At 41.9% G+C, this 13,120-nt stretch overlaps 1 protein-coding gene across 8 annotated transcripts in view; it reads right to left on the reverse strand.

The window, feature by feature from the left end:
- Window positions 1-13,120, reverse strand: part of cep112 (centrosomal protein 112) — a 295,686-nt gene that overhangs the window by 164,203 nt on the left and 118,363 nt on the right. For all 8 annotated transcript variants that reach the window (XR_009060878.1, XM_057817528.1, XM_057817531.1 and 5 more), the window contains exon 19: window positions 6,868-7,050. Coding sequence is in view for 7 of the 8 variants with exons in the window: in XM_057817528.1 (XP_057673511.1) it covers window positions 6,868-7,050 (183 nt within the window). In the remaining variant the exon portion in view is untranslated. The remainder of the gene's footprint in view (window positions 1-6,867; window positions 7,051-13,120) is intronic.

The raw sequence follows: 13,120 nt of genomic DNA on the forward strand, positions 1-13,120 counted from the left end.
ACACACACCGCCGGTCAGTTTGTGCACATTTATTTGTATTTGTATTATGTATTTCCACCTGCATGCTTCAAGCATTGCATTGCATTTGTACGGTTCGGCGTTTTTTTCACGGTGATTGCTTGATAGCCTTCTAATTTGTGTTTTACGTACAAGAGCCGCTGACAGGTGACAACAGCAAGCGTGTTGGTTTTAATGTCTGGCAGCGAATCAGTGAGCGCGCAGGTCACGCAGTGAATCATGGGAAATGTAGTCTCGGGACAACACTGAAGTAGTGCTTTGTAATCTGTTCGCTTGTGTGAAAAAAACTACATTTCCTCACGCCATTAGACGCCACTTCCTGCCGAGAGCCCCAAGCTGTGTTCGTACTGTTAGCTCCATGTGTTAATAAAGAAACAAAAGTGTCAGCATGTCGTGTGCTCGATACATTTGTAAACAAAAAGCTCATAACAAGACACTGTGCACGATCCATTTAAGAGACGCTGGAGTAGTAGGAGATCAGCGAGTAGCAAAACTTCGCGGTTGAATGTGGCGGCAGTCCGCTATTATTTTGTTTTCTTATTGTTGCCACAATAAAGTGGAGAAAGCCATCAACGACTCATCCCCTTCTTTCCCCCCAACGTTTTTATATTATTATTTTATATGCACGAGAGCTGCCGGATCTGCCAAAATGAACATGAAGTCTGATTATTATTTTTTTTAACAATGTCATCAGATAGACAAAAACATAAAATTATGTGAAAATGCCTGCATCTTCAAATCATGAAAATAATAACAGCCTATATCTTACCAATCTTGTAATCTTAATGGGTTTTGTATCCATTCCATGTCAGGTAGTCTAGGCACATCGTTTGCATCCTGATTAGCGTCTGGCTAATACATGTTAGGTCCAACATAAAATTCCAACCTCCTCTTCTTCCTCCAACTCTTCAAAAACTTGGATCTCCTCCCTTGCGCTCGATCTGTCGCTTATATCGCTGTTTGAATCATTGTTTGAAGGGTTTCGTATGGCGGCCGTATGTATGGAGCTGCCATCGCTGTTCCCGGTGTGACGTATCACTTCCGGGTTCGTCCCCTTTCAGGCTCGAACTTTGGAAACGTGATTATTTTGTCAAATATACAACATATAAATTAATTTTTTCATGCTTTATTTGTTGGACAATGTTTAATTACTTTAATTGTGACCCTATTTGGCATGTGAAGAAATTACTTCACATTTCTGCTTTAAAAAAATGCCTTCATGATGAAATTCCGAAGGATTTGATGAATGCATTTGTGAAACTCGTGGGGTTCGATACCTTAAGCAAGGTTAAGAACCACTGGTCTAGAATAAAGAAAGTTGCCAGATTTCACCAGGTTGGAGAAGTACTGGTTAACAGTTAAGCAGGTTGTTGATTGGGCATGCTTGTCATTTTTGAGGGGCAGAGACAAATGCGACTGTAGATTTCATTTTTATATACTTTAATTTTCGGACTATAAGGCGCACTTGACGAAAAAGCCGCCACCCACCAATTCTGACACGAAAACGGCATTTCATAGATAAGCCGCACTGGACTATAGGAGCTGTCCTCAAAGTCTTATGGGATGTTTACACTGAAAGATATTAACCGGTAACACTTTATTTGACAGCGGCATCATCCGACTGTCATAAGACCAAATGAACCACCATAAAGCTTAGAACCAATTGGCTGCAAAGCTTCATTGCTTCAAGAAGCTTCATTTGGCCATCACTGCTCCCTTGAGGGAGACAGTCAACCTCTGCTGCCACCTACTGTCAACACTGTTATAGTCCAACATGCCTCCTAGCATGCATTGCAGCGCTACAGATGTGGATAACAATTAAAATTCATGTTGTGTGCGAATTATTTCTTCAGTTACTGTTCTAGTAGTTTCATTAATTGCTTGTTATGGTATTTGGTAAGACTATTTGACAGCGGCGCCATAAGATTGTCATTAGACAATCATAATTTTGATATGACACTGTCATGAGCATTCATGAATGCTTATAACAGATGCCATTTAGTGTCGTTCGGCAAATTATCTCACTTTTGAATGGATGCAAAAGATCCGAGCTGGACATTAATGGAGTCAGTGACATAATTTGCCAGTCGACACTTAATGACATCTGTCATAAACATTCAGTGATGCCCATGATATTGTCATGTCATAATTATGACAGTCTTACGACACCGCTGTCAAAGTGTTAAAATGGAGCAACACACACAACCAGGGCAACAAAGGAGTGGCATCGTAAGAAGCATTTCAAGGTCCTGGAGTGGCCTAGCCAGTCTCCAGATCTCAACCCCATAGAAAATCTGTGGAGGGAGTTGAAAGTCCGTGTTGCCCAACGACAGCCTCAAAACATCACTGCTCTAGAGGAGATCAGCATGGAGGAATGGGCCGAAATACCAGCAACAGTGTGTAAAAAGTAGGCATGTGCCGGTATTAGATTTTGACAGTACGATAACCGTGAGCAAAAATGCCGCGGTTTCACGGTATCGCGGTATTGCAACTATAGCTACAAAATGTGTTATTTTGAGATGTATGGGTTAAAAAAAATAACTTTTTTCCATTGAACAGGATTTTTTTTTGTTTTTCAGAACATAGTTGCAAATTGGAACATGAATATATTGTTAAAATAAATACATTACCAATAAAAAAAAAAAAAAACATTTTAAATAAAATTAAAATATAACTAATAGACTATACCCACAGCCACAGCTCAAGTTGCTTAAGATTAGAGCAAGAACAAAATAATTTCTGTAAAAAAGTAAAAACACTTCTGAATAAAAATTTTAAAAATGTATACTGCATGACTTTTTTTTTTTTTTTTTTTTTTTGAGGGTGGAAAAGCTCAAGTGAAGTTTTGCCATTTTCAGCCACTGTGTCAAATCTGGTCATGCCTTTGATGCATGCATTTGCCTTTGTTAAAAAGAACATAAAGAATTCATAAGTTAATAAGTTAGTTAAAAATGTACAAGTTAGTATAAGTTAGTTAAAAATGTAAAAGTTAGTTGAAATGTAAATATTGTTGTGGAAAGGTTTCATCTAAAAAAAAAAAACATTGGGAGTGAGACCTCTTCTTGAGCTAACAAATGTGGATTTGTGCTTAGGGCAAGATCATCTTTCGTCAATTAACGATCTTTGATGCTATGCCTTCCCCCCCCCTTCATTCAAGCAAATCAAGCTTGTTTTCTCACTCTGCGACTGTAACACTCGACGAAGTTGCTCTTCCAGCTAAGCCTAGGCTAACATTCATCTTTGTAAGCTTTTAGTTAGTGCGTATATCGAATTTGAAAGGAAAATGTGTGTTTTGTTTTTAGCGAACTTTTCCATGGTGCTAATCTGTTGAAGCTACTCACGTCTCAAACATTGAAAAATACAATTGTACAACGTTTTAAATGTATTTATGTTGTATATTACACTTACCACGATTTGAGAGCTGAATAAATTGAAGAAAAGAACGACTTATGATTGGAGTATTTGTTTTTGGGTTTGCTTGCTGTTTAGCCGATAGCGTCACTTTCACACACAGAAACAAATGGGAGGGGGTGAGCGCTGCCGCGCCACGCCACTTCTGGCTGCATTTTTGACACATGAAAAATGGCGAATACCGTACTACGGTCTGACGGAAAATTTTAGTGGTTTTGAAACCGCAACGTTTTCACACCGCGGTAAACCGTGAAACCGGTAACCGGCACATGCCTAGTAAAAAGCTTGTGAAGAGTTACAGAAAATGTTTGGCCTCCGTTATTGCCAACAAAGGGTACAAAACAAAGTATTGAGATGAACTTTTGGTACTGACCAAATACTTATTTTCCTCCATGATTTCCAAGTAAATTCTTCAAAAATCAAACAATGTGATTTTCTGAGTGTTTTTTTCCACATTCTGTCTCTCATGGTTGAGGTTTACCCATGTTGACAATAACAGGTAATTCAAATATTTTCAAGTGGGAGAACTTGCACAATTAGTGGTTGACTAAATACTTATTTGCCCCACTGTACCTATTAACCCAAATAAATAAAAAAATAAGCCGCAGTGGACTATAAGCCAGAGGATTCAAAATGAAGGAAAAAAAAATAGTGGTTTATAGTCCGAAAATTACGGTACTTGTTAAAATTTTAGACAATTAAATTTGGCAAGGCTGTTCATTCACTCACTGAGTTAATTTCGGATTATTGCTTGTACCTACATGCTATTTGAACGCCATCATGATTTAAAGCTAATTTTTTCCTTAATGTTGCGTTGTAACTATGATTACACATGTTCCCCAATCCAGTAATCTTGGACTGCCTTCACTGTACGGTCCATGGACTCGCTTAAGGAAAATTTCTGTTAGAGAGCTTGCCATAGCATTTCGCAGCCACACGGGGGTCGAAGCTCACAAATGACTGGAATGTGTCCCAGTGTGACTTCCTAGTGGACTTCTTTAGTCATTATTGGCACCTCATAGAGGAGTGTCAAGAATGCTATTTATGAAGATAAGAAGGACTCAGTTATCCTCACAATGCACGACTGACATTTGATGCTTCTTTTTCCGGCTTCTCTGTGCCACCTGTTCCTCTCCTTTTTCCCCACAGGACACAGATAATGATGCCGGAGTTGTCTTTTTCTCTTGCTTGTGGCAGTGGTTTGCATGATTAGTTGGGAAGTGCAGTATAATATAATGGGAGTGCAGGGTTGTCAAGAGATTTACATGTAAATTCCTAAATATTCCTGTTGACGCTGTTACCATGGAGACTTTTCTTGCTCTTACGTTTAGAAATAAAAGATTGGCATGATAACTAATTAATCATGTCTTGAAGCAACTGATTATGCTACTTGAGCTAAATAAGCGCTAAAGAGCAACACACCAGCAGTAGTAGGGTACAAAACTATTCAAATGTGGGCTAAACTTTAGTGTGTACTGATTTTTGGAACATCAAATTTATTTTAAATAATTGAAAGTGCAGCTTTATAATATACTGACTGTTTAATGTAAAAAAGAGTTTCCTAACAAATCCATTGGTGTGTGATGGATTGCGGTCCCTCAAAATGTAAAAACATTCTGAGTCTTAACATACAACAAAACAAAACAATACAAAAACGTTCGTGTAACCAAGGATATCCATAATTCTGTGCTCAACTGACACGCATTGGATCTCGCGAATAGCATGGATAGCTAGACACATGATGTAAAAGATCCACTTGCCACATCACATCACATTGCCTCTGGCGCACATATGTTTAAATTGTCTAATGTGCATATTAGTTACACATACCAGCGGAGCAGTAAAAAAAAAGAATAGGACCCAATGATCCGATGCGGCAGCTTCATTTGATTATAATTGGAATGCACTGCCACGAGAGCGAGGCACTAATGTGACATACTCGGGGGATATTTGCAAAAACCATACTGCTATAATTGCTGTGTGCATTGAAAATGAAGCTGTTTGTGTTCACTCCTTTTTTTTTTTTTAAAAGAGGTATTTTAGACATTTTGCTATCATGTGGCAATTTTAAGGTTTCTCTCAGGGTGAATCTAAAAGTAACCTGGTTAAATGTTGTCTTGTCTTGTCTTTTATAAATGTTGCCACTTGAATCATCAGATCCTTTAATAGCAGCATCATAAGATGAAGTCAGAGAAGAGTTTCTCTCACAATCCTGTCCTTTATTCGCGCAAGGCCTATATGAATATCAAGGAGCTCAGCTACTTACACGCCCAATATATGGTAGGCACCTGATCGCTAAATTTGAAATTTTGGCAAGGTAAAACGACAGAAAGTTCGCTTTGTCTTCTAAAATCCCGACAACAAAACTATGACATTTTGTCATTACATTGCTGAAATGTGGCAAAGACGACATACATAATGGGGGAGATATTTGATAAAAATACAATCAACAAAAGGACACTACAAGGGAGGGGATGGAAAACAAAGTTCATGCAGTGAAACCAGACGAGATGTGAATATTCCTACATTCAAACATTTAAAACCATAATGTCACTATGCAAAAATTTCCAAGACATATCAAGTAAAAGAGAGCGATAACATTTTGTCGTAATTTTGCTCTGCAAATGGTCGTGAATAACCGAAACAAAAAAGGTTCATGGCTTTCGCTGAATTAAACTGAATGTATCAAGTATCATCGGCACATGAAACAACACCTGGTTGAACCTCTTTTTTTCCCGTCTTACAGTGCATAAACTACAAAAAACTGAAAGCTCTATTATCTTCAACTGCGTGCAGGTTCACCAAATGGCTTTCCACATAGCGTAAAGCTAGCCTGAACTGAAGAGAAGGCAAAGAAGACCGAGGGCGTGATAGGAGGAAGCTCTGCAGCTAGTTTGGCCCTTCAAATGTGCATTCGAATAAAAATCCATATATCACTGTTGCAGTTGATTAACAAAGTCCCAAATGCATACAGCATTGCGACAGTCCAACAGTAGTAAGAAATTATAAAGACGCTTGACCAGTTGGTTCACAAAGAGAAAAATACAGTTTCGTCAGCGCTTAAGGGAAAAGATTTGTTTTCCAAGATCTAACTACCAGTACTTTCCAAATTAGTGCAAACACAACCACAAAATGGCAGCGAAAAAGTCGTTTTTAAAAACAAATCAATATAATCGAAAGTTCAGGTCGACTGATTTCCGTCAGTTTCTGTCTCAATTAAAAATTGTTCTTCTGCATCGTTAATTCGCAATTTCTTTACTCCAACGGTTTCAAACATCTGATTGAAAATTTCTTCGCCAGAATATCAATACCAAGTCTCGTAACCCGCTGTGCTTTTGAATCGGCAGGAAAACGGGGATCATACGAAACAGTCGTCCACAGGAGAGCGGGCGGGTCAGCGTGTGTGCGTGCGAACATGGATCAGTGGAGACCCCCTACCTGGCCATCACGCTTCCTCCACTCCTGGGTGTGTTGCTGGTGCGTCTGCAGGGCGGCCCTGGCCTGGCTCTCCAGGCTGCTCACCTCCCGCTGGCGCTCCTGGACAAGGCTGTCCTTTTCGGCGCAATGCTGCTGTTGCAGGCGCGTCCTCTCCTGTTCGTGCTGCACGCGCTCCTCAGCCATCTGATTGGACAAGCGGGCAAAGAAAGACTTCATCAGCCAACACACACTCGGCAAACCCTGTCGTCATGACAACTTGTCCATCCGTCTGTCCGTCAATCCGTAGATCGCGACCCTTCGAAGGGACGCTGGCACAAGAGATTTCGGTCCACTCGGTCGGACCACCTCAAAAAGTTTCCCTTCGCATCTTGGCGTTGTGGTCATGAGGTAGCGTGTTTACATCTGGCAGGCTCCCTCCGCCCTCTCACCTCGCCCGCCCGTGTAGCCCGGCCCTAAACGTGCCATTCGTCTCCCTTCCAATCTGTCCCCCCCCTCGCCTTCTTCTGTGATCGGCATATAAAAGAGTATCTAGCGTGGGCTGTGTATGGAAACTGGCAGGGGTTAGCCATCTGGCTGTAGCGACAACCCAGTGCCCCATGCTAAGCGTCTGACAGCATGTGAAAATCGGCTTACGACCATTTGAAATGGTATTTGGAAAGACACAAGGAGACGGCAGAAACTTGAACGAGATAACGGAAGACTTGGCCGTTGCTGAAATGTTGGGTCAATCCAGATTTCTACCGTCGTTTCACCCTGACATAGCGTGACCAGGAAAGTAGCGTACAGTAGCTTCTATAAAAGACGCTAAAACAATTCGCTTCTTCTTATGGGATGCAAAGCCACCATTTCTCGGAGATTAATCATGCTGGCAGCTCAAGCTCAAGTTTGTATCCCATCACAGCTGAGAGTGAAGTCACCTGCTGGGAGGTGAGTCTTGCCAGCAGTCACTGAGCCTTTCCCAGGCTCAGCTCTGTTTCCAGTGCCCCCCGTAGTGGGACTGGTGTCCGAGGGGACCGGTAACCCCCGCGCCGGCTTGCCGAGCAGCCGCAGCCGGAGCCTTGGAAAGACAGCGAGGGGCCGGGGGCCTATTTGCCTCTCTGCTTTGAAGCTAATCCCCCCGGCACATTGTGTTTGACGGCACCCTACCTGGCTCGCCGGAGGAACAGAGATCCGGCGGCTCTGTGCCTGGTCTATCCCTAAACCTTTCTTCAGACCTTCCATGCTTTTCAAAGCAGGTGATGAATGCGCGGCTATCAACAGGAAGCCGGATTCCGTCCTTGCTCTTGAGAAGAAGGCCACAATGGACACCTTATTTTAGTGGCCAAGAATCCACACTACAGCTTTCTGGGGTGCTTTGTTACTTTTCTTCTGAAAAGGCTTTTGGACAGAATTATAGTCGGATAAAAGTTATTTAATCCCCTGGGATCAGTTACCAATGTGGCAAACGCTGTCAGAAAATGTTTAAGAGCGCCTTGAGAGTATAGCAAAACTGTTTGCGAAGTGGCAAAGTCTACCACACGCTGTCACTCGCAATGCCGCCACGGTTAATCAGACATTCCGGACAAATTAGCGCTTCCTTCTTAAACACACAATAGATAGAAATCAAATCCACGGTCAGAATGCAGACTGACAGACTGATACATAACCAGGCAAATTCTTTGACAACTCCTCAGCAGGACATGCGGAAGCAGAAATTGGTGCAGGACATCCTTGGCTTACTGTATGCGCCTGTTAAGTGTCCTGAACCAATAAGAATTCGCAGTAAAGAAGGGATCAGAGGTGAAACCAGGATGAAGAGAGTGTCGAGAATGATCCATTGTAAGGAAAAGCAGAGGAAAAAAGACGGACAGGAGATGACAGTGAGCCGACCCAGCGAGACGCCCGGCTGTGACATCACACGGTACCAGCATGCAGCGCAGCGGAGGATTCTGCGATTCTTAAAGGAGCCGACGTGACGCTTCAGAGGAAGGCAGAGTAGGTTATGACACAGCTTGGTGCCAGAGATGCAGAGCAGTTTGGGGTGTTAGCGCACAGCACGACTCCTGTCAGGCTGCCTTGACATGTATGTGTGCGTAGGACAGTGAGGTAATAATGGGCTTCTTCCAGAGCTCAGCGGGTGGAATATGAAATGTTTGGCAAGAGCGAGGGTGGGGAGGACAATAAACCAGATGCCCTGTCTGTTCTCAGCAGGAGTCTTTGGGGTGACCGTGAGAGGAGAGCAAGAGCACTCTCACTGTAGCGACTTGACTACCGATGACCACGAAGTGGCGCCGAGTGCTCAGATCAAAGTGTTCGAATTATAGCCAGAAAAATTGGGGGCCAGACAACTGCTTCCCTTTACTGCAAAGGTCAACCTAAATTCCTACTCCACCATCAAACCGCACCACGTTGCACTGGGGTCAAGAGGCAGTGCCCCGCCACGTCACCATGACGTGCAGCAGACCGTGTGGGTGCGGCACAAAACAATTATTTCATAGAAAGTTCTTGTTTCAAAGGCTCGCTGAGGTTGCGCTTGAAGAATATTCTTTGCGGCGTTCCAAAATAATTATCCTGATACATCTCATGAGGGTGAATATGCTTGCACACGGGTGCGACTGTCTGGCGTAAACTAAGGGTAGGTTTAGACTGGAGGGGAAAAAAAGGGTGTTTTTGTTACTTTGCGTTCCATGACTGACAATCTCCACTCACATGGATCTGCATAAACGCCTGAGGACACTCATTTGCATAGCGAGCCAGTAGCACAAGGGCAACCAACTGCTTGTCCTCTCTATTTTTCAGGTTCCAATTTTCCAGACGAAAAGGTACCGTAATTTCCCGAATATAACGCACACTTTTCCCCCCCAAAATCATCTTGCGCATTATAAACGGGTACAGGGATGGAGAAAAAAATAACCATATATATATATATAAAGACCGATTTTTTTTTAATTGACACGGCCATGTTGTGTTGAAGAAACGTATGCGGCGATCCGTTGCAGACCATTACGGTACGTGACGTCACCATTTTGTTTCAGTCGTGGTGAGCTAGGGAAGGAATCGGAGACGGAGTATCAAGCAACGGCGCTAATCCGTGTTGCTTTATTGACATTTAGGCTGCAACAAAATACGGTAGCAATGTCTGTCTCACATGCAACCCGCGGAATAAAACTATCTTTCCGGCTGTTCCCTCAACAAAATACCTCCCCCCGGGAACTATACAACGTGCCAACATACGTTCCGCCGGTGAATTCTGTTATAACTTGTTACACGGTAATACTTCACTCTGATTGGTCGAATGATTTCGTCTATGTCAAATTCTGCTTTTTTCTCTCTTCATAAAGCACAGAATTTAGTTTCTTGAACTCATTTGAGTCAACGTTTATTGCAGCTCCGCAACTCGTACCGTAACAAATGTAACACATCACAGACTTTCTGTGTCCCTCGGGAAACTCAAACCCAAATAACAAAAGTTCCTCTTTTAAGTCCACAGCGATGCGCGCTTTCGGTTTTTCGACTTCTAGCCTCACTTTTATTTTACCGTATCTATCCATGGAAGAAACATTTATTCATCATGATGAAACGGGCAAGTTATACAGCAGCCTCATCTGTTTTGTTTTCTCCTGGATTTTGGTAAGTTGGAGAAGTTGTCAAATCATATTACCGTACAGATTGTCAGTTTTTGGTAATGTTTTGAACTACCAATGTGCTATGCTTGTGCTGTGTTTCACCAGTCAGTAAAATGACATTTCCGTATCTGTACACAAGCTCTGTTTTCTTGTATTCTTCTATTCATTGGTGCTAAAATTAGGGTGCGCATTATACACGGGTACAATAATTTCCCCTAGATTTTACAAGTAAATTTGGGGTGCGCGTTACACACGGGTGCGCCTTATATTCGGGAAATTACGGTAATATGTAAATTTACAGCTAAATAGATAAACAATGCGTAATACAACTGTAAATAACTTGATTAACACTAGTCCTTCTCAAAAAATTTGCATATTGTGATAAAGGTCATTATTTTCTGTAACGTACTGATAAACATTAGATTTTCATATATTTTAGATTCATAGCACACATCTGAAGGAGTTCAAGCCTTTTATTGTTTTAATATTGATGATTTTGGCAAAAAAGTCAAGAAAAAACAAAAATCCCTGTCTCAAAAAAATTAGGATATTTCATCCGAACAATACAAAATTTGTTTTTTTAATACAAAAAAGTCAACCTTTAATTCATTATATCAGCTATGCACTCAATACTCGGTCAGGAATCCTTTTGCAGAAATGACTGCTTCAATGCGGAGTGGCATGGAGGCAACCAGCCTGTGGCACTGCTGAGGTGTAATGGAGGCCCAGGATGCTTCATCCACAGTGTTGGGTCTGGTGTCTCTCAACTTCCTCTTCACAATATCCCACAGGTTCTCTACGGGGTTCAGGTCAGGAGAGTTGGCAGGCAAATTGAGCACAGTAATGCCATGGTCAGTAAACCATTTACTAGTGGTTTTGGCACTGTGAGCAGGTGCCAGGTCGTGCTGAAAAATGAAATCTTCATCTCCATAAAGCTTTTCAGCATATGGGAGCATGAAGTGCTCCAAAATCTCCTGACAGCTAGCTGCATTGACCCTGCCCTTGATAAAACACAGTAGACCAACACCAGCAGCTGACATGGCACCCCAGACCATCACTGACTGTGGGTACTCGACACTGGACTTTAGGCATTTTGGCATTTCCTTCTCCCCAGTCTTCCTCCAAACTCTGGCACCTTGATTTCCGAATGACATGCAAAATTTGCTTTCATCTGAAAAAAGTACTTTGGACCACTGAGCAACAGTCCAGTGCTGCTTCTCTGCAGCCCAGGTCAGGCACTTCTGCCACTGTTTCAGGTTTAAAAGTGGCTTGACTTTGGGAATGTGGCCCCTGTAGCCCATTTCTAGCACACGCCTGTGCAAAGTGGCTCTGGATGTTTCTACTCCAGACTCAGTCCACTGTTTCTGAAGGTCCCCCAAGGTCTGGAATCGGCCCTTCTCCACAATCTTTCTCAGGCTGCGGTCACCTCTTCTGGTTGTGCAGCGTTTCCTGCCACACTTTTCCCTTCCCACAGACTTCCCACTGAGGTGCCTTGATACAGCACTCTGGGAACAGGCTATTTGCTCAGAAATTTGTTTCTGTGTCTTAGCCTCTTGCATGAGGGTGTCAATGATGGCCTTCTGGACAGCAGTCAGGTCGGCAGTCTTGCCCATGATTGTGGTTTTGAGTAATGAACTAGGCTGGGAGCTTTTAAGAGCCTCAGGAATCTTTTGCAGGGGTTTTGAGTTAATTCGCTGATTCAGATGATTAGGTTAGTCGTTTCTTTAGAGTACCTTTTCATGATATGCTAATTTTTTAAGATAGGGATTTTTGTTTTTTCTTGACTTTTTTGCCAAAATCAACAATATTAAAACAATAAAAGGCTTGAACTACCTCAGTTGTGTGTAATGAATCTAAAATATATGAAAGTCTAATGTTTATCAGTACATTACAGAAAATAATGACCTTTATCACAATATGCTTATTTTTTGAGAAGGACCAGTATATGAACTGATTATTTGTCCAACAGTCGACTATAAAGTAATCGTTTTTGGCATCCCTTTTGTGAAATGAGTTGACTGCCACCATAGAGTTTGGTATCCAGAAGACAGAAGTCGTACATTGGTTTCTGAAGGCACCACTGTTTTGTTAAATGAACACCTCTCAGGATGTAGTCTGAAAATGTGAATGTTACAATTTTATGAAGGCTGGCTTGCTAATACTGCTCTTTGAATTTCAAATAAGTATTGATTCCGACAACACAGATGACAGCGTCCCATGAATAATCTACATATGGTGTGTATGTTTCCTACTTTCCCTTTAATCAGTGAAACTGTCGCAAGCATTCATCCCTTCATCGTCACATAGACAGGCCCTTCATCTCTTTCTGTTTTTTTATCTTTAAGACAAAAGGCTTCCTGATGTGCTGCTAACCTTTTGTAGCCTACTGTCAACTGCACCCCCATATTTCCCACAATTCCCACTTTGATTGCGTACCTTTTCCACATGAGACGTGATTAAAAATTCCTGTTTTTTTTGAAGTGTGAAGTTGACATTTAAAGCAGTGATAAAACTATACAATTAATTCAATGGGAAAGTGGTGTGAATGCTTCAGTCTATAAATAAAAGCAATCTATTTGATGGTTGGTTGTATGAAATTATCCACCTACGTGTTCAAGGATATAATGAATGTTCTCACCCTCAATCAG

Source organism: Corythoichthys intestinalis, chromosome 16 (genome assembly GCF_030265065.1).
Source record: "Corythoichthys intestinalis isolate RoL2023-P3 chromosome 16, ASM3026506v1, whole genome shotgun sequence".
Lineage (NCBI taxonomy): Eukaryota > Metazoa > Chordata > Actinopteri > Syngnathiformes > Syngnathidae > Corythoichthys > Corythoichthys intestinalis.